The sequence below is a fragment of the Trichoderma virens genome, assembly GCF_000170995.1.
Source record: "Trichoderma virens Gv29-8 chromosome Unknown TRIVIscaffold_84, whole genome shotgun sequence".
Taxonomy (NCBI): domain Eukaryota; kingdom Fungi; phylum Ascomycota; class Sordariomycetes; order Hypocreales; family Hypocreaceae; genus Trichoderma; species Trichoderma virens.
In genome coordinates, this window is record NW_014013665.1 from 34,133 (window position 1) to 53,963 (window position 19,831).

General features: G+C 48.7%; 5 protein-coding genes across 5 annotated transcripts; 2 read left to right on the top strand and 3 right to left on the bottom strand.

Annotated features, from left to right (window-relative positions):
- Positions 1-284: 284 nt before the first annotated feature.
- TRIVIDRAFT_90713 (putative beta-1,3-glucan synthase) lies at positions 285-6,455 on the top strand (the record flags this gene model as incomplete). Its single annotated transcript, XM_014098074.1, has 4 exons — positions 285-460; positions 518-5,225; positions 5,259-5,798; positions 5,862-6,455. 4 exons carry the CDS (start codon positions 285-287, stop codon positions 6,198-6,200), a joined length of 5,763 nt encoding a protein of 1,920 aa, XP_013953549.1.
- Positions 6,456-6,562: 107 nt separating this feature from the next.
- Positions 6,563-11,175, bottom strand: TRIVIDRAFT_50660 (glycosyltransferase family 24 protein; the record flags this gene model as incomplete). Its single annotated transcript, XM_014097782.1, has 4 exons — positions 6,563-9,709; positions 9,760-10,585; positions 10,636-10,980; positions 11,042-11,175. The coding sequence occupies 4 exons, from the start codon at positions 11,173-11,175 to the stop codon at positions 6,563-6,565; spliced, it is 4,452 nt and encodes a 1,483-aa protein (XP_013953257.1).
- A 1,013-nt stretch (positions 11,176-12,188) lies between these two features.
- On the top strand, positions 12,189-16,345 carry TRIVIDRAFT_78060 (uncharacterized protein; the record flags this gene model as incomplete). Its single annotated transcript, XM_014097783.1, has 6 exons — positions 12,189-12,218; positions 12,271-12,320; positions 12,380-12,699; positions 12,756-14,654; positions 14,709-15,829; positions 15,905-16,345. 6 exons carry the CDS (start codon positions 12,189-12,191, stop codon positions 16,145-16,147), a joined length of 3,663 nt encoding a protein of 1,220 aa, XP_013953258.1.
- Positions 16,346-16,348: 3 nt separating this feature from the next.
- TRIVIDRAFT_90721 (uncharacterized protein) lies at positions 16,349-17,321 on the bottom strand (the record flags this gene model as incomplete). Its single annotated transcript, XM_014097784.1, has 2 exons — positions 16,349-16,717; positions 16,782-17,321. 2 exons carry the CDS (start codon positions 17,319-17,321, stop codon positions 16,439-16,441), a joined length of 819 nt encoding a protein of 272 aa, XP_013953259.1.
- A 551-nt stretch (positions 17,322-17,872) lies between these two features.
- TRIVIDRAFT_50603 (uncharacterized protein) lies at positions 17,873-18,814 on the bottom strand (the record flags this gene model as incomplete). Its single annotated transcript, XM_014097785.1, has 2 exons — positions 17,873-18,367; positions 18,425-18,814. The coding sequence occupies 2 exons, from the start codon at positions 18,812-18,814 to the stop codon at positions 17,873-17,875; spliced, it is 885 nt and encodes a 294-aa protein (XP_013953260.1).
- Positions 18,815-19,831: the final 1,017 nt, after the last annotated feature.

The following is a 19,831-nucleotide window of genomic DNA, read 5'->3' on the forward strand; positions in this document are numbered from 1 at the left end:
CAGTGCTTTTCACGCACGTCGCATCGCCTCTTTGTGGTTGAAACAATACATTGAATTGCAGCCAAGCGCTCCTCACTTCCAAGGTCACACAGCCGGGACTCTGTTCGTGCGAGCTACCGCCCGCTGTCCCATTTCGCTCATTATACTCTGGGTTTACATCTCAGTCCATTCATGCACTCCAACTTCTAGGTAAGAATTGCTATCAAAACTGGCATGCTGCGGGACCGGACCAAATCGTTGGAGCGTCAATCCTGACCTTTGCCCACAGGTAACCTTTTCTCACGATGTCGGGGTATCCTGGCGGCGGTGGCGGCGGCCATCACGATGGGTACGACGGCCACCAACAAAATAACCAAACCGATTCATACTATCAGGATGATCAGTACTATGATAACAATTACGACGCCCATGGTGGAGGCCATGGCGGTAACCACGGGGGAGATGGTTACTACGATGAATCGTACGGCCTCCAGACGTGATATCTTGGAAGACGAGCAAAGCTAACCACGAAGCACAGAGGATATTATAATGCGGATCCCAACAATCCGTACCATCACGACGGCGGGTATTATGATGGCGATGACCAATACCACGACGAATATCAAAACCATGGAGGCTACTACGACCAAAACTACAACCAAGGCCCTCGCCAAGGATCTGAAGAGGATTCTGAGACCTTCAGTGATTTTACTATGAGGTCGGACATGGCCAGAGCAGCCGAGATGGATTACTATGGTCGTGGAGACGAGCGATACGACAGCTATGGCGACCCTCAGTCGGGCAACAGGGGATACAGACCTCCGTCTTCCCAAGTTTCTTATGGCGGTAATCGATCATCGGGCGCGTCAACACCCAACTACGGCATGGACTATGGCAACGTGTTGCCAGCCGGACAACGCTCACGCGAACCCTATCCAGCATGGACTTCGGATGCCCAAATCCCTCTGTCCAAGGAGGAGATTGAGGACATCTTCATGGATCTCACTTCCAAGTTCGGATTCCAGAGAGATAGCATGCGCAACATGTATGACCACTTCATGACATTGCTGGACTCTAGGGCTTCGCGAATGACGCCCAACCAAGCCCTTCTATCCCTGCATAGCGACTACATTGGTGGTGATAATGCCAATTATCGCAAGTGGTACTTCGCCGCTCATCTGGATCTGGATGACTCGGTCGGTTTCGCCAACGCCACCGCCAAGGGGCTGAAGCGCAAGGCGAAAAACAAGAAGAAGGGAAAACAGGATGATCCCGCAAACGAGGCGGAAATGTTGCAAGACCTTGAAGGCGATGACAGTCTTGAGGCTGCCGAGTACCGCTGGAAAACCCGGATGAACCGCATGTCCCAGCACGACCGGGTTCGTCAAATCGCCCTCTATCTGCTTTGTTGGGGAGAGGCGAATCAAGTTCGATTTATGCCAGAATTGCTCTGCTTCATTTTCAAATGTGCTCATGATTATCTTCTCTCCCCGGCATGCCAGGCGCTGGTTGAGCCGGTGGACGAGTTCACGTTCCTTAACAACATCATCACGCCTCTCTACCAGTACTGTCGAGACCAAGGCTACGAAATTCTCAACGGTGTTTACGTCAGACGAGAGCGAGATCACAAACACATTATTGGTTATGACGACTGCAACCAACTTTTTTGGTATCCTGAAGGTATCGAGCGCATTGTTCTCCAAGACAAGAGCAAGCTCATCGATGTTCCTCCTGCAGAGCGTTATTTGAAATTGAAGGACGTCAATTGGAAGAAGTGCTTCTTCAAGACCTACAGAGAATCTCGTTCTTGGTTCCATCTCCTGACCAACTTCAACCGTATCTGGATTATCCATCTCACAATGTTCTGGTTCTATACTTCCCACAACGCCCCTACGCTGTTGGTGAAGAACTACGAACAGCAAGTCAACCAGTCACCTTCCGCGGCCAAGCAGTTTTCCATCGTTGGCTTTGGTGGTGCCATCGCGTCTCTGATTCAGGTTCTTGCAACCTTGGCAGAATGGGCCTATGTTCCAAGAAGATGGGCCGGCGCACAACATCTTACTAAACGTCTGTTCTTCCTCCTCTTCATGCTGGTTCTCAATGTTGCACCTGGCGTCAAGGTTTTCATGTTTGCCGACAAGAATCCAAACTCGACAATCGACCACGCTCTCGGAATTGTGCATTTCATTATTGCCATCGTTACTTTCTTGTTCTTTGCCGTTATGCCTCTGGGTGGCTTGTTCGGTAGCTACCTGATCTCCAACTCTCGACGATACGTGGCCAGTCAAACGTTCACAGCTTCTTGGCCGGCACTGCCGTTCAATGACATGGCTGTCTCATACTTCTTGTGGCTGACGGTTTTCGGAGTCAAGTTTGGAGAGTCGTACGTTTTCTTGGCACTCTCATTCCGTGATCCTATGAGGTATCTCTCAATTATGCACTTAAGCTGTCAGGGTGACAATCTCTTCGGCGACGTTTTGTGCAAGAACCAGCCCAAGATTACTCTGGGTCTCATGATCTTCACGGACCTGATTTTCTTCTTCCTCGATACGTACTTGTTCTACGTCTTGATCAACGCAATCTTTTCCATCGCAAGATCGTTCTACATTGGTTCCTCGATTTGGACACCGTGGCGAAACATCTTCTCTCGTCTGCCGAAGCGTATTTATTCCAAAGTCTTGGCAACCACGGACATGGAAATTAAATATAAGCCCAAAGTCCTCATTTCTCAAGTCTGGAATGCTATTGTCATTTCCATGTACCGAGAACATCTTCTTGCCATTGATCACGTACAGAAGCTGCTGTATCATCAAGTTCCGTCTGAACAAGAAGGAAAAAGAACATTGCGAGCCCCAACCTTCTTCGTTTCCCAAGAAGATCATTCTTTCAAGACGGAGTTCTTTCCTAGCAACAGTGAGGCAGAACGCCGAATTTCCTTCTTTGCTCAGTCGCTGTCCACTCCTATTCCAGAGCCGCTGCCGGTGGACAACATGCCAACTTTTACTGTCATGATTCCCCACTATGGTGAAAAGATCCTGCTTTCTCTGCGAGAGATTATTCGTGAAGATGAGCCCTACTCAAGAGTTACACTCTTGGAGTATCTCAAGCAGCTTCACCCTCATGAATGGGATTGCTTCGTCAAAGACACCAAAATCCTGGCTGATGAGACCTCTCAAATGAATGGCGACGAAGAGAAGAACGAGAAAGACACGGCCAAAAGCAAAATCGACGATCTTCCATTCTATTGTATCGGATTCAAGTCTTCTGCTCCCGAGTATACTCTTCGAACGCGTATTTGGGCCTCGCTCCGCTTCCAAACACTGTACCGAACAATCTCTGGTTTTATGAATTATAGCCGTGCTATCAAATTGTTGTATAGAGTCGAAAACCCTGAAGTCGTGCAAATGTTTGGTGGTAACACGGATAAGCTGGAGCGAGAGCTGGAGCGCATGGCCCGCCGCAAGTTCAGAATCTGCGTGGCCATGCAGCGTTACTCCAAATTCAAGAAGGAAGAAATGGAGAATGCCGAATTCTTACTCCGCGCCTACCCTGACCTCCAGATTGCTTACTTGGATGAGGAGCCCCCCGTTGCTGAAGGCGAAGAGCCTAGACTGTACTCTGCCCTTATTGACGGCCACTCCGAAATCATGGAGAACGGTATGCGACGCCCCAAGTTCCGCGTTCAGCTCTCCGGCAACCCAATTCTTGGTGATGGAAAATCTGACAACCAAAACCACTCGATTATCTTCTACCGTGGCGAATACATTCAGCTCATTGATGCCAATCAGGACAACTATCTGGAGGAATGTTTGAAAATCCGAAGCGTGCTTGCCGAGTTCGAAGAGATGAAGACTGAAAATGTGTCTCCTTATACCCCTGGTGTGAAAAACAACTCACCTGCACCTGTTGCTATTCTTGGTGCTCGTGAGTACATTTTCTCGGAAAACATTGGTATTCTTGGTGATATTGCTGCAGGAAAGGAACAGACATTCGGTACTCTCTTTGCGCGTACCATGGCTCAAATCGGAGGCAAGCTTCACTACGGTCATCCTGATTTCCTCAACGGCATTTTCATGACAACGCGTGGAGGTGTTTCGAAGGCCCAGAAGGGTTTGCACTTGAACGAAGATATTTTCGCTGGTATGAATGCCATGTTGCGAGGAGGTCGAATCAAGCACTGCGAATACTACCAGTGTGGTAAAGGTCGTGATTTGGGTTTCGGTTCCATTCTTAACTTCACAACCAAGATCGGTACTGGTATGGGCGAGCAACTTCTTTCTCGAGAATACCACTACCTAGGAACCCAACTTCCTCTGGATCGCTTCTTGTCATTCTATTACGCTCACGCCGGCTTCCACGTCAACAACATGTTTATTATGCTGTCCATTCAAATGTTCATGATTACACTCATCAACATCGGAGCTCTACGACATGAGACGATCAGATGCAAATACAACCGAGATGTTCCCATCACCGATCCTTTGTTCCCCACTGGCTGTGCCAACACAGACGCATTAATGGATTGGGTCCAACGTTGTGTTTTCTCAATTTTCTTCGTCTTCTTCTTGTCTTTCGTTCCTCTGATTGTGCAGGAATTGACTGAGCGTGGTATCTGGAGAGCCCTTAGTCGATTCTTGAAACAATTCCTGTCGCTTTCACCGTTCTTTGAAGTCTTCGTCACTCAGATTTACGCGAACTCTGTGCAGCAGAACATTTCGTTTGGCGGTGCCCGATATATCGGAACAGGTCGTGGTTTCGCCACAGCGCGTATTCCATTTGGTGTTTTGTACTCTCGATTCGCTGCCCCGTCAATCTATTTCGGTGCAAGATTGTTGATGATGCTTCTTTTCGCAACCGTCACCGCTTGGCAGCCTGCGCTCGTTTACTTCTGGATCACCTTGTTTGGATTGACCATCTCTCCCTTCTTGTACAACCCGCATCAATTTGCATGGACTGACTTTTTCATCGATTATCGTGACTACCTTCGTTGGCTGTCGCGTGGTAACTCGCGATCGCACGCTTCTTCATGGATTTCATTCTGCCGATTGTCTCGTATACGAGTTACTGGTTACAAGCGCAAGAATTTGGGTGACGCATCTGCCAAGTTGTCGGGAGATGTTCCCAGAGCAGCCATTGCTAATATTTTCTTCACTGAAATCTTTACGCCGCTCTTGCTCGCTGTCGTCACGCTGATCCCGTACCTGTTCATGAACGCGCAAACCGGTGTACTCCAGGACAAACAGAAAGTTGCCAAGGGTCAAAAAGCCGCTGCCATTAAGCCTACTGACTCTCTCATTCGAATCTTGATCGTCGCTTTCGGACCGGTCGCCGTCAATGCTGGTGTGCTGATGGTTATGTTTGCCATGGCATGCTTTATGGGACCTCTACTAAGCATGTGCTGCAAGAAGTTTGGCAGTGTCCTGGCCGCTATCGCACACGCCCTTGCCGTCATCTTCATGTTGGTTTTCTTTGAAGTGCTGTTTTTGCTTGAAGGATTCAACTTTTCCCGTACAATCGCTGGTATGGTTGCAGTCATTTGCATGCAGCGATTCTTGTTCAAGCTCATTATTTCGTTGTTCTTGACGCGAGAATTCAAGGGCGATGGATCCAACATCGCCTTCTGGACTGGTAAATGGTACTCCATGGGCTGGCACACCGTCACACAGCCCGCCCGTGAGTGGCTTGCCAAGATTACAGAACTCAGCATGTTTGCAGCTGATTTCATTCTTGGACACTGGTTGCTGTTCTTCATGATCCCTGTCATCCTGATTCCTCGGGTTGATACACTGCATTCCATGATGCTCTTCTGGCTTTTGCCAAGGTAAGTAACACTTTATATATCAAGACTCCGTAATCTCGTTTCGTGCTAACATGTTTCCCGCAGTCGACAAATTCGTCCTCCGATTTACTCCATGAAACAGTCAAAACTTAGGCGACGCCGCGTCATTCGCTTTGCTATTCTCTATTTCGTTCTTGCCATCGTCTTCATTGCTCTGATTGTCGGACCAATTTTTGCTGCCAAGTCCATTCCAGACTCATTGAACAACTCCTTGTCTGACATTGCAGGCTTCCGACTGTTACAGCCAAACAACCAAAACAATGACAACACAAATGGAACCCAGCAAACTGGTACAGGCGCGTCGAACTACAGCGGTGCTGGCAGGAAAACGACCACGTCAGGTTCGGGTGCTGGCGTCACTGGCAAGATCAGACTATTTTGATCATGTAGGTCTAATTTCAATGTAACCTAATGACCTCCATTATGGAGTGACTTTCAAGCTCTAGAATGTCTATCACTGCATCCGTAGCTGGCTTGGTCTCTTAAGGGATAGGTTACTAGTATATGCTTGCTTTACATTTGTTGAGCAATGGCCCTTATGAATTATCATAGTATTTTTTTTATTGTTTATTCTATAACGACGTTTGCCTAAATAGACTTTTTTGTTTTCTTAAGAATATCCAACTATCTACGTACTAATATATCGTGAATGCGTGTGTATATGAGTGATTTAGCCTTGCTAATAAACGAAAGATTGCTTGGGGAGCGATTTTTATCTAATACATATATGCGTTTGTTCTCTCTTTACAGTTCATCCATCGTGTGTGTCTTTTCACTTTCTAGATTCCGACTTTTAGTGTTCTTGCCTTGCGACTCAGCTGCGTCCGAGTCGCCATTGTTAGAAAGCTTTTCTTTGTTAGTGATTCCCGCCTCTCCCTTAGAGAGCTGGCTCAAGGCTGCGATCTCCTCATCATAGGTAACCCATTCAGGAACCTGCCTTCTCGCTCGGTCAAGCTTAGGCTCCTTCGTCAGAGGATTGTTGCACAAGTCAATGGTGCGAGCTTCGCCGAGGCTTTCGTCGCTGCACCAAGTCTCACACCAGAGCCACTCCTGAGGCAAGCTGTGGATAGGGATCTGGAACTGCATATGATTCGGCAAGTCTTGGTCCAGATTTGCGAGGCTGTTCGGGTCGGCGGAGAGCGAGTGGTATTGCTGGCGAAGGCGGTCGCCTGCAGCGAGCTCTCGGAAGCGCCGCAAGTCCACAACGTAGAGGGCAGAGATGTGGTATGGACGACCGCGGAGGTAATTCGCCCAGTATCCGGTTTTCCAGAAACGGAAGCCTTCCATCTCGGTGCGAGAGTCGCACATTGGGGTAAATCCATACGGGGCGCCTTCAAGATCGAGGTTCATCAGGTTCATCATATCGGTGCGCACAATCTGATCTGCATCTACAAAGATGACCTTGTCTAAAGACAGGGGGAATAGGACATCCAAGAAGAGGATCTTGTAGCCCCAAATCTCTCGCTGTTTCTCCTTCTGTTGCCGTAACCAGTGAGGCCATTTATATGATACCATTTCATATTTAAAACCGTACTCCTTTGCCATTTGTGGGATGAACTCCTTGAAGGAGGGGGAAAGGAATTGCTCAATGAACCAGAATTTGACTGTGTGCTTTGTATGGCGCATCACTGAGACCATCATGATATTCAGCATTCGCTCATAGAGGTGGCCACTGGCAACAGAGAAAATGTTGATCTCTGCATGTTCCTGCTCAGAAAGCGATTTCTTTTTGGATTTTCCGCCAAAGAGTCCTTCTGCCAGCTTAAACCCCTTGGCGACTAGATTGTTCTCTTGAGCATCTTTCTCTTGAAGAACATCCTCCGCTTCCATGCCACTTCGTCTATTGAGACGGGGATATAGGGTCACGCCTTGGAAGTCAATCAACGCGAGCTCAGTGCCGTTGTCGCCAGGCACGGGGCTCCATCCCTGGGCACCAATGCTCTCGATCTCATATATCTCAGCGTTGCGGCCTTCCTTCAGTTGGATAGTGTAAACTCCAGGATTAGCCTTGAATTGGAAAAAGCCAAGGTTCGACATGACTATGGTGTCTGTGACAAGAGGATCTTTCTCTGTAGCAAGAACCAACTGAGTTCCTCGTGGCGCCGATCCCTTGCCCTCCCTAGAATGTCCCTCAATAAGAATGTGTTTCAACACATAGGTTGCGTGGACGTCGGTTTTTACTGCACTCAATTTGATGTTGTCGAGATCATGAATCGAAACCAGAGGTGCTACCAGCCATGCAGGTGGCACATCAACGGCGGTTGTCAACAAAGCTTCAGAGGGCAGGCCATTGAAGGTAGCTTCTAGCCTCTTAACGCCCCCCTCTTCGTCGAATGACGGCTGGGACTCCAACACATATCGGAAAAAGCGCTTCACTGGAAGTTCCTCAATCTTTGCCGTGGGGTTGACGAAAAGCTTTAGGTGAACCCCCTGTAGCTCAGAGAGCACCTTCAAAATGGGAGCCCACCTTTGGCCTTGCTCACTGACTGGATTTACGAGGCCAACGATGTATATGCTTGCAGTCTCTTGATCGCCCTTTTCAATAGTTGTATAAGTTGAATCCCAGGTATTATAAAGAGTAGTTCGGGCAGATGACGTTGATTCGAATATTCCTTCGGGAAGATTGGAAATTGTAGAGAGGGCAGTGATGGAAGTTAATTTAGCTGCGTCAATTGGAGTAGCCAGTGTATCGCCTAGACCGAGTTCTTCGATAGCTGCATATACAGGGAGGATACGCTTCGTTCGTTCAACTTCCAGAAATTGTTGAAAGTCGTCCACATCGAACTGAGAGTCTTCAGAAATAGGTCCAATCAATCGACCGTTTAGCATAATCATCTGAGCTCCAGAGAGGATCTTGGCGGTGCCAAGGAACTGCTCTAAAGCTGCGAAGTAATCATCGTTAAGATCTTCAGATTGTGTTTCCATCAAGCTTGTAAGTTTGTCTGCATCCTGGACATCACTCAGCGATCCTTGGTTGGCTCGGAGGGCAGCATTAACCGAGGCAGCGCCAGCAGCAGCCACAGGATTGTGAACAAAGTCGATCCTGGCGCCCGGGTTATTGCGTTTGAACTCCAGGGCGGACAAAACTAACGCTTTGCCGCTTGTTGTTGTGAGATCGGCGATGACGGTCATTACTGCCCAGTCTTCCTTTTGCAACCCCGCAAGCGCATCGAGAACCGGGACGCTTTCAAAAAGATCTGCATGCTCGTTGTAAAGTTTGTTGATGTTGAGCACCCTGAGACTCTTTTTCTCATCTTCGGGGGATATATAGCTGTTCCTCCTGGTAATTGCATTGCTTAGGAAAACACTGGGAGCCCAGTCATCGTCAGAGAGAATGCCGTGAAAGACTCCCTTTTGCACTGTTTGAAGATCGTCGCCGATCTGCATGCCAAGTCCCTGGATCCAATTGTCGTCGCGTGGAATTAACAGGCCATTGAAAAATATCGGTCGAATCGGGGTTTCAGCTTTCAACCGATTAATCCATTGCTGGGCAAGTTTGAGCTGTTGCTCGTAAGTCTCCCTTTCAAGGACGTCGACGAGCTCCATCTTCTCCGAATCCTCAAGGAGTGTTTGGTCCCTGGTTATCTCTGCAAAAAGCTCTTCGTTGGTCAATGCTGTAGCATAGTCCTGGAGCCTCCCTAAATAGCTAGCAAGGCCTTGGATGCCGTAATTCTCGAATATGTGATAGACTATCTTGGCTTTGGCGGTAGCCTCAGGCGTTGACATCAAAGGGACAAGACCAAATCTGATAGCGATGCCTCGTGAAATGAATGACAGTAGTTGCGTAATGAATGATATATCTTCCGAGCTTGAAAAATCGACAGGCGCCACGAGAGTGAAGATATTTTTCGCAATGGGGGGCAATTGTCCAGGATATGCTCCTCGCAATAACTAATAACGTCAGCTTTCAGTCTTGCTCCATGCATTCTGTTGTGGCCTACCGATGCCAAGGTTTTTGGGTAGTCTTTGTATGCATCATCACTTTCGAGGTCATTCAGCCATATTAAAACTCGCCCATCTTCGAGACGATCTGTCCAGTCGTATCGCAACGGCTCAGTAGAGTCCTTTGCAATGGATACAGCTTGATGCCCAAGAATAGATACCGCTTGTTTCCCACTGAGACCAAGGGTACGGAAACCGTCAATAAGTTTTCGCTCTTGGCGTAGTCTTTCGATGAGAGCAAAAGGCTCAATCTGCCGTTCGCTGACTTGAACGCCATTTACTAATAGGATGTTCACTCCATCCGGCACTCCTTTTACGCCGTTGCTTTGGAACTCCTCTTCAAATTGCGCTGACACATTGTGGGCAACAATCGACGTCAGAAACTTGGGCAGATCCTGTGATAATTTTACAAGTGTCTCCAGTGGCTCGTCGCTTTGTAATATAAATGATGCCGCTTTCATTCCGAGTGATGAGAGGTCTGATGCTGCCAAAGGTTTGATATCGGCCACATCCTCACTGTCGTCAAGGTTGGTGCTGGAGCTAGGGCTCTCATGATGAGCTTCTTCACCGTGTAATCGATCATCAATGACGATGTAATCGGTTTTCTTCAGCGCTAGCTCAACACCATATCCGCTCATAGGCAAAGCTGCTGCATGTGTTGTTTCAGTACGGCGGTATCTAATCCGATAACTCAAAGAACCTTGCCTTGCGGCCTCGGCAAGAGCCTTGTGGAATGCACCAAATGTGTTGGAAGTCGGGTCGGCATAGAGGATAGCTTCTTTACCGGTGCCAAGGGTTCGATCGAATGGCAAATGTTTCGCTTGCCTGTTTTCCATATGAGAATTAACCCTGTATCCAAAGGTGGGTACACTTACAAAGAAAGTAGACCATCCCTGTTTACTTTGTCCAGTTCGGGAGTACAATATTGCTTTCCCTCTAGTAGCACCCAGTTGACACATTCTGGATCGTCGACTGTGGGTGCAACCGCGGTTGTGTAGTATTGATAATGAGCTTCTATCCGAGGGGCAGCCGAGCGCAAAGACAAAGCAAGCTTGAATGTAGACAAGGCCTCGGAGCCAGATATGCTGCCATCTTTTTGCAAGACATCAAGAACCTCAGAATACAAAGCAGCATCTGTAGAAGCGGAGGCAAAGGACCCAGCCGCAATTCGGTCTAGAAGGGGAAAATATGACGAGGAATTCTCTGCCGCTGCGGTCTCTCTGCCATCTGTTTAGTACTCGCTCAATCTTACGGAAGAAAGAAAGGGTATTGGATAAGTACAAGAGTTCAAGTAGATATGGGCCGGCAGGGAAGGCTGCATTCATGCCCACATTCACAGAGGGAGTGCTGTGGGCTTGCAAAGCAAGCATAAGGCCGACTGTTAAGTTCCATGGCCAGCAGCGATGCCGTGTCATGATGGGTGAAATAGGACGAGCCGAATACCTATAAGTACTCCTTCGACAAGCTTAGTTTGGGACATGCAGTACCACTGACGAAAGGAACAAGCAGACGGATTGCGATTGCAGAGTAATTAAATCTGAGGAGGGAATTTCCCCCTCGAATGATGCGACACACGAAAAGTCGGTAATGCAGTTCTCTCGAGAGCTGTCCAAAAGCATACAGCTATACATATACGAAACCGTGCCCCCAAACTGTCCCGCATGTATCAAAGCTCCCCCCACAATCGACAATTAGGGGACGCTTTAGTGCCAGGAGGTGCAACAGAGATAAAGACAACTAGCCTCGAAATACCAGCATGATAAGAAGTATATCACATCTTTAGATAGTTATTTAGTGATAATGCTATTAATTTCTCCTATTCCATTACTAGCTACGTTAGCATTGTTTCTAAGTATTTCTAAATTAAAGTATTATTTAAAACAATCTTTATATTTTAATAGTCAATAAAAAATCTATTTAACTATTTACTTATCTTTCAGTTTAATGGCAGAGGGAGAAACAAAACACTCATTGTAGAATATTTATTATGTAATGGTCTTTTTTTCCTCTTATGAAGCACCTAGTATGCTGAAACGCGTCATGTTTCTGTGGATGTATTCAATATATGGAGTCGAGCATTGCTCGATATGTAGTAAAGGGATAGTGGCTTATGAGTTTATGCCATATAAGAGGGGTGAGGCGCCCAAGGCGGTGAGATGTCACGTCCAATGAGATTGCGGGGCTGCGACTGGCGCAATACCCACAATTGGAGATGGACACGATGCTCAATTGGAAGCTTGTTGGCCAATACGACGCACTGTTCCATCTCGCTCCTTTTTATGCTGACTCTCTGGCTAGGCTTGAATAGCTGTCGTGGTCAATCACGACCGATTAAGCCATTCGTCTACATCTCCTCAGGCGTGTATTGATCTGTCTATTCGCTTTTCTCCCTTGATGTGCGAGGCTCCGACCTCACCTCCCCGCCAGAATGCAGTCTTCCCCAGGAATGTTGACCAAGGTAGGTCATTCAACAGCTGTTCAGCTCGAGATGCCGAACTAATGCCCCTCAGTTTGAATCGAAATCGTCCAGGGCCAAAGGAATCGCGTTTCATCCTAAAAGGTAGCTGAGTGCCTCCCATGTTGAGCGATAAAGCTCGGAGAACTGATGTGGTGCACTAGACCATGGATCCTCGTGGCCCTTCACTCCTCCACAATCCAGCTCTGGGATTACCGGATGGGCACACTGATAGATCGATTCGAAGAGCATGATGGCCCGGTCCGCGGCGTTGATTTTCACAAAACACAGCCTCTCTTCGTATCTGGCGGCGACGACTACAAAATCAAAGTCTGGTCCTACCAGACCCGACGATGCCTTTTTACACTGAACGGCCATCTCGACTACGTTCGAACCGTCTTCTTCCATCATGAGCTTCCCTGGATTCTGTCCGCCTCTGATGATCAAACAATTCGAATCTGGAACTGGCAGAACCGCAGCTTGAGTACGTTGCATCCTCATCGGGTGCGATAACGCAGCAGATTGCTAATTCTCTCTCAGTTTGTACTATGACCGGTCATAACCACTATGCCATGTGCGCCCAGTTCCATCCCAAGGAAGATCTTGTGGTGTCCGCCTCGCTTGATCAGTCGGTTCGTGTTTGGGATATTTCGGGCCTACGAAAGAAGCACTCAGCGCCGACGTCGATGAGCTACGAAGACCAAATTGCGCGTGCAAACCAAAACCAAACTGATATGTTTGGAAACACAGATGCTGTCGTCAAGTTCGTTCTGGAGGGCCATGATCGTGGTGTCAATTGGGTCGCTTTCCACCCCACTATGCCACTGATTGTTTCGGCCGGCGATGATCGCCTAGTGAAGCTCTGGCGCATGAGTGAAACCAAGGCTTGGGAAGTAGACACTTGTCGAGGCCATTTCCAGAATGCCTCGGGATGTCTATTCCACCCCCACCAAGACCTGATTTTATCGGCGGGAGAAGACAAAACGATTCGAGTTTGGGATCTTAATAAGAGGACTGCTGTGCAATCCTTTAAGAGGGAAAATGACCGCTTTTGGGTTATCGCAGCCCACCCTGAAATCAACTTGTTCGCAGCTGGCCATGACAATGGTGTCATGGTTTTCAAGCTGGAACGCGAGCGTCCTGCCTCGGCTGTCCACCAAAATACTCTCTTTTACATAACCAAGGAGAAGCACGTTAGGTCGTATGATTTCCAGAAGGATGTAGAAAGCCCAACGCTCCTGTCTCTCAAGAAACTTGGAAGCCCTTGGGTCAGCCCCCGAACCCTGTCTTACAACCCTGCCGAGAGATCTATTCTCGTCACTACGCCTAATGACGGTGGCTCTTACGAACTTCTCAACCTGCCTAGAGATGGATCTGGCGTGATTGAGCCTACCGAGTCCAAGCGGGGATCAGGAAACTCTGCCATTTTTGTTGCCAGAAATCGTTTCGCTGTACTCAATGTTGCCAGCCAAACCATTGATATCAAGGATCTGTCGAACAACACGGCTCGTTCGTTCAAGCCTCCGACTGGTACTACCGACATATACTTTGGAGGAACCGGCAACCTCCTCATTATAACACCATCGACCGTGTATCTTTACGATATTCAGCAGAAAAAGAACACTGCAGAGCTTTCCATCAATGGCGTCAAATATATTGTGTGGTCGAACGATGGCCTTTACGCCGCCTTGCTGAGCAAGCACAACGTGACCATTGTGACAAAGTCTCTTGAGCAAATCAGCACCTTGCATGAGACTATTCGCATAAAAAGCGCCACATGGGACGATGCGGGCATTCTCCTGTACTCGACCCTGAACCACGTCAAATATGCCTTGCTCAACGGTGACAATGGCATCGTTCGGACACTGGACCAGACGGTATACCTTGTACGTGTCAAGGGCCGAAATGTCTATTGCTTAGATCGAGCAGCGAAGCCTCGTATTCTACGTATTGACCCAACGGAGTATCGCTTCAAAATGGCATTGGTTAAGCGAAACTATGAAGAAATGCTTCACATCATCCGCACTTCCAGCCTTGTCGGCCAGTCTATCATTTCATACCTCCAGAAGAAAGGTTATCCTGAAATCGCGCTGCAGTTTGTTCAGGACCCAACCACCCGATTTGACCTGGCAATTGAATGCGGCAATCTAGATGTTGCTGTGGAGATGGCCAAGGAACTGGACAAGCCAAAGTTCTGGACTCGACTGGGCACAGAAGCACTGGCCCATGGCAACCACCAGATTGTGGAGATGTGCTACCAGAAACTGAAGCAATTCGACAAGCTCTCATTCCTCTACTTGGCAACAGGCGATTACTCCAAGCTTGCCCGAATGGCCAAGATTGCAGAGCACCGTGGAGATTTCACCTCGCGATTTCAGAACGCCCTCTACCTTGGCGATGTTGAAGACCGCATCCAGATGTTGAAAGAGATTGATTTGTGTACGTGAACTCGCTCCTTCTTGCCACTGCAATAGAGCACTAACTGTATCATAGACCCGCTTGCGTATACAACGGCCAAATCCCATGGGCTGCAAGAAGAATGCGAAGCTATTCTCGAGGCTTCTGGTCTCACAGAGGACCAGCTAACCATACCCAGCATAGGCCAACCGTTGGTACCATCAAAGCCGGTGGTGTCGACATACAAGCGCAACTGGCCCACTAAGGCTAGCTCACAGTCTTACTTTGAAAATGCTCTACTTGGGCAGGTAGAAGGCTTGTCGCTCGAGGATGAACCAAACTTCGCCAACGGAGCCGAAACCGAGCAGGTTGCAAAAGAGGAACCGGCAGACAGACTCACCGCTATCCCCGGCGAGGATGACGATGATGCAGCAGGCTGGGATATGGGCGATGATGATGTTCCTGAAATCGAGAATGACTTTGTGAATGTTGACAGTGCGGAAGCTGGTGGTGCTGGAAGCTGCGAGGCTGATGTCTGGGCGCGAAACTCGCCTTTGGCTGTTGACCACGTTGCTGGAGGCTCATTTGAATCGGCCATGCAGCTCTTGAATCGACAGGTTGGCGCAGTCGAATTTGCTCCTTTGAAGCCTCGATTCTTGGAAGTGTACCAATCTTCCAAGACTTTCCTTCCAGCACTGGCCAACCTGCCGTCTCTTCTTAACTACGTTCGCCGCACCGTTGATGAAACGGACCTTCGAAAAGTCTTGCCTATTATCCCACGCGATCTGGAGCATTTGGCCTCCAATGATCTGCAAAGAGGCTACGATTCAATGAAGGCGAACAAGCTGGAAGATGGCGCTCAGATTTTCCAGGGTATCCTGCACGCTATTCTTATCAATGCAGTTTCCAGTGAGAGCGAAGTGGCGGAGGCCAAGAAGCTGATTGTTTCAGCGAGAGAGTACAGCATTGCAATGAGCATTGAACTTGCCAGGAGAAACCTTGGCTCGCTCGATGAGATCGCTCAAGACCCTGCGAAACTCAAGAAGAGCCTAGAGTTATCTGCCTACTTCACGATCCCCAAGATCGAGGTACCTCACAGGCAGATCGCACTGCTAAGTGCCATCAAAGTGGCGATCAAGAGCAAGAATTATAACTCGGCTTTGGGTTTTGCAAACCGCATCATTGCTAATGGAGGATCCAGCAAAATCGTCGAGAATGTAAGTGATGAATCAAGCTTGCCCCAACTCGTAACCCGTTTTTGTTCAGTTCTAACGAGATGCTTCTAAACAAAGGCCAAGAAGACGAAAGCCCAATGCGAAAGGAATCCTAATGACAGCATTGAGATTGAATTCGACCAATTTGCCGAATTTGAAATTTGCGCCGCCAGCCATACTCCAATCTACAGCGGAGCTCCTTTCGAAGAGTGTGCGTTTGATGGGTCAAAGTACCACTCCAGCTACAAGGGATCGGTTTGTAGAGTGTGCGGCGTTTGTGAGATTGGCAAGCACGGCAGCGGCTTAAGATTGTTTTCATAGACCACTAATTTGGACTTGGAATTGTAAAAGGGGGGCTCACAGGGGCGTAACAATATCATAGTCATGGAATCTAACGAAAAGGTATCGAAGGAGGTGGCTCGTGGAGAGGCTTCAGTGGTGATTGAGAGCAGTGAACAGCTGTATCAAGCTCGTTTACAAATCATAAATGATGCCTTTCTATCATGTTTTTGGAATTGTTTTACTTGATGAATAATTAATTGTATGCTGATGAGCATTGAGAGATGTTGCATCTAATGTGACTAAACCAGACCGTGCCGTATTTGACTTTCTCTACACAATGGTTTCTAGCTCGCGAGCATAGCCTAGTGTATTTTCCATGATCATTTGACTCATGTCTTTGACGTAAACTCCATCTTCACTGCCTTCGGCGGCAGTGTTGGGGAAATAGATATGGCCCTCCTTAACCAGCCATCCGCGGTGCTTAGCAAACTGAATAACGTCTCCTTCTGAATTCAGGAATAATAGCGATTTGGTGGAGCTTATCGGAAGGCTAGGGTAGGCTCGCTCGCTGCTGCTGGCGATTTCGGATCGTATTTGGTTCTTGAGAATCTGTCCCCATCCGTTTGGTTAGCCGTGCGTCACAGTTGCAAGTGCGAAATCATCAGACACCCACCTCAGAGAAGACGCTGTACTCGTCGCAGGGTACTTCGCTGCTCTTCATTGCCTTCCATACACGATCATAGCTTCCCTCCATTAGCCACCTCTCCAGGCGAACAGGGTATCCTAGATATCGGTCGCCTTCGACATCGGCTCCGCCTCCATCTCTGTTTGCCAGACTCTCCAGCTCTGAATGGAACTCGGCGTAACGGCCCTGGGTGAGAAGTAGCAACAAGCTCAGACCCGTGACTCTGTTGCGTTCGGGCAGGTTTGGCGGCAGGGTAGCTGACGGCAGCTCATAGAACGGCTGCAGCTGCTGGACGTAGCGCGTGAAGGCATCTGCGTTTTTGGCGCGGATAGAGAACAGGGCACCTTGTTCGTACGTCTCTCGGGCAAGAGCGAGAAGGTTCGATGGTGTTGAGGGAGTCGGAGTGAGAGCGTTCAGGCTGAGGAGAATAAGTTTGGCCTTGGAGAGGAGGGCGCTGGCCTCGGGGTAGCTCATCTGGGGAGATTGCTTGAGCTGGGCCAGAATCTGGGAGAGGCCACGGTCAGCCATGGTTGCCAAGAGGTCGCGTTCCTTGAGAGACGGTTCGGAATAGAGGCTGGAATTGAGAAGAGAACGTGATGGAGAGGATGTCAATGTGTCGATGCTTGAGAATCGTGGTTGCCGTTGGGTTGCTGCAGGCGTTGCTTGTGTGGTGGCATAAAGCGTAGAGGTATTCTAGGCTGAATGATGACGAAGAGGTGTTAGACGGGTGCCAAAGGGTGGGCGATGGGTGTGAATTCTTACTAATATTAGTCCATTACCGGGTGCAAATTGACGTGAATGCTCCTAAAACAGCTACCCAGCACAGCTGCTACTGGCGGAGCATGTGCGGCGTGTTAGAGGTACTGAGGTACCTACTAGGTACCAAATGGGTGGCCACGAAATGGATACCGCAACTCCACGCAGAGCTGCGGGCTGTTAAAGGAACATGTACAACGTAGGTATGCTGTTGCGAGGGTGTATTAACTGCATAGTATTCGCTTCTGAGGTATTCTAATCTAGGTATCCATTATTCATGCGTCTGTCATTCGTGAAACCCAGTGATATCGTTTATTTAAACCCTACGCAAAGTCATCTGTATATCGAGATGCTGTGCCTTGCCTAGCGTCGGATTCCGCCTCGCTTCTCCTCGACTTCTCCAAGTCTGCCGCCCACATAGCCGAACCGGTTGCCGTAGTTAGGAGAAAGAAGAAGGACAGCACCGGTATGAGCTCAAGAATCATGGCTACGGTCCCAAACCAGATGTATTCCCATTCAAGCGCCTTTATTTCACACGCCTGTGCTGCCTTCGACAAACCTCGTAGTTGGAACCAGCGGTGATGCGATAGTTTCCCGAGTCTAGTTCCCGTTATCACAATAAAGGCGAAGGTCCCAACGTATGGGATAAGGTTGAGAGGGAGAAAGAAAATTAGCTCTACGACTTGAATCGTGCTCCATGGATTGAAGCTAGCCGGGCTCGTTGGCTTCCCCAGCATTTTGACTGCATCGGGGGCATCTTCAAACAGAAGGCGATGAGGAGAAATCAGATCCTTCAGCGAGAGCTTGATAAGCGTGGCCTGGCGATGATTTAGCTGGAGTCTGAATGGGCGGCTCGCCACGTATTGCAGCCTTACGTCAAAAACATCCACTCGACATTCATCGACAAAGAAGCCTTCAAACAAGCCCTGAACAATCACCAACCCCTCGCCCAACACGAGGACAACGGCATTAAACCAGGCGCCCCAGCCTTGAAAGATAGCTAGGAATAAGAACTGCGGAAGAAACGCGAACGAGAATAGGACGAAGTATACAAAGAATGAGATCAGAGACAGAGGCACTAGCCTGCCAAACAGGAGAGGCCAAAATTCTCTGTTCCGGGTGAAGTACCAGATGCCGCGAATGGGGTAGGATGCTGCAATAGCTCCACGCTTGATGTAGAGGAATGGCCGATTGTTTAAATATCTGGAAAGGGCATGTTCTCTGGGCGGTGGCAGAGTGTTGATATGTGGACTGTGTGAAGACATGGTTGCATCATGTATGGCAGAAGGATGTAAATGGCGGAGCCCTGCGAGGCTGGCCGCGATGCTTAAATAACGTCAGACGAGGCGATGCGTTATGGTGACACGCAGCAAGATTCCCGCCAATAGACGTGCGATTTTCTAACCAGGTAGTTGATGACGTCTAGTCTGGACATTAATTGGCCCAAAGGTGCAACCATGAACTAATTAGTGCAATCAGAATGCACCCAATGGTCTTACATTGTATTTTATAGGCCAATGAAAGTATTTACACCCGATGCCGTGTTCACTCTGATTCAGGACTGCGTTCGTGATCGATTATTCATTCTACATGGGTAGCTTGGGGAGCTTTTGCACGGAAGTTTCAACATTCGGCAAAATAGCAGCCCGGAGAACATGCAACGCTTCAACTCATCTGGTGCTGGTCCCAACCGTATTATTTCATCACATAGGCACATCACACGGAGCGGAGATGATGGCATTTCACGCCCGCTTGTGCCCCTTATGGACTACCTGAGCACTTGCACTTATACTGCCGTTCTGGTGAATGTTGACTTCCACATGCATCTCTCCAGATACCTGCCCTTCGGAGAACATCCGTTCAGCTACATGATCGCAGCCAAACACGACTGCAAAATCCAAAATGCGAATACGGCGACAGAAGCGAGGCCGGCCACGTTGGTACACGGACGCTGACCGAGATCCCGATGTTCTTTCCGTCGGTGGTGTCCAATCTCTAAGCCGAGATGATACTGTTACGTCAACTTCTCGGTTGTCAACTGCTCTTGCTTTCTTTTTCGATCCAGAAGCAGTGCCGTTGTGGCAGGAGCGGTCCCTCTGGAACGTAGATTTGCCCACCACACCGCCAACTCCGGGAAAGAGACTGAGTCTTCCTCAGGCACACACACACACCATCGTATGACCGCCGTTGACTGGATGGACGTTCTTTCCCTTCAAAGCTCGAGTCCGCAGCACTCTTCTGCTAGCATCAAAACTCCCCTCTCCCCCCCTCTTCTTCATCTT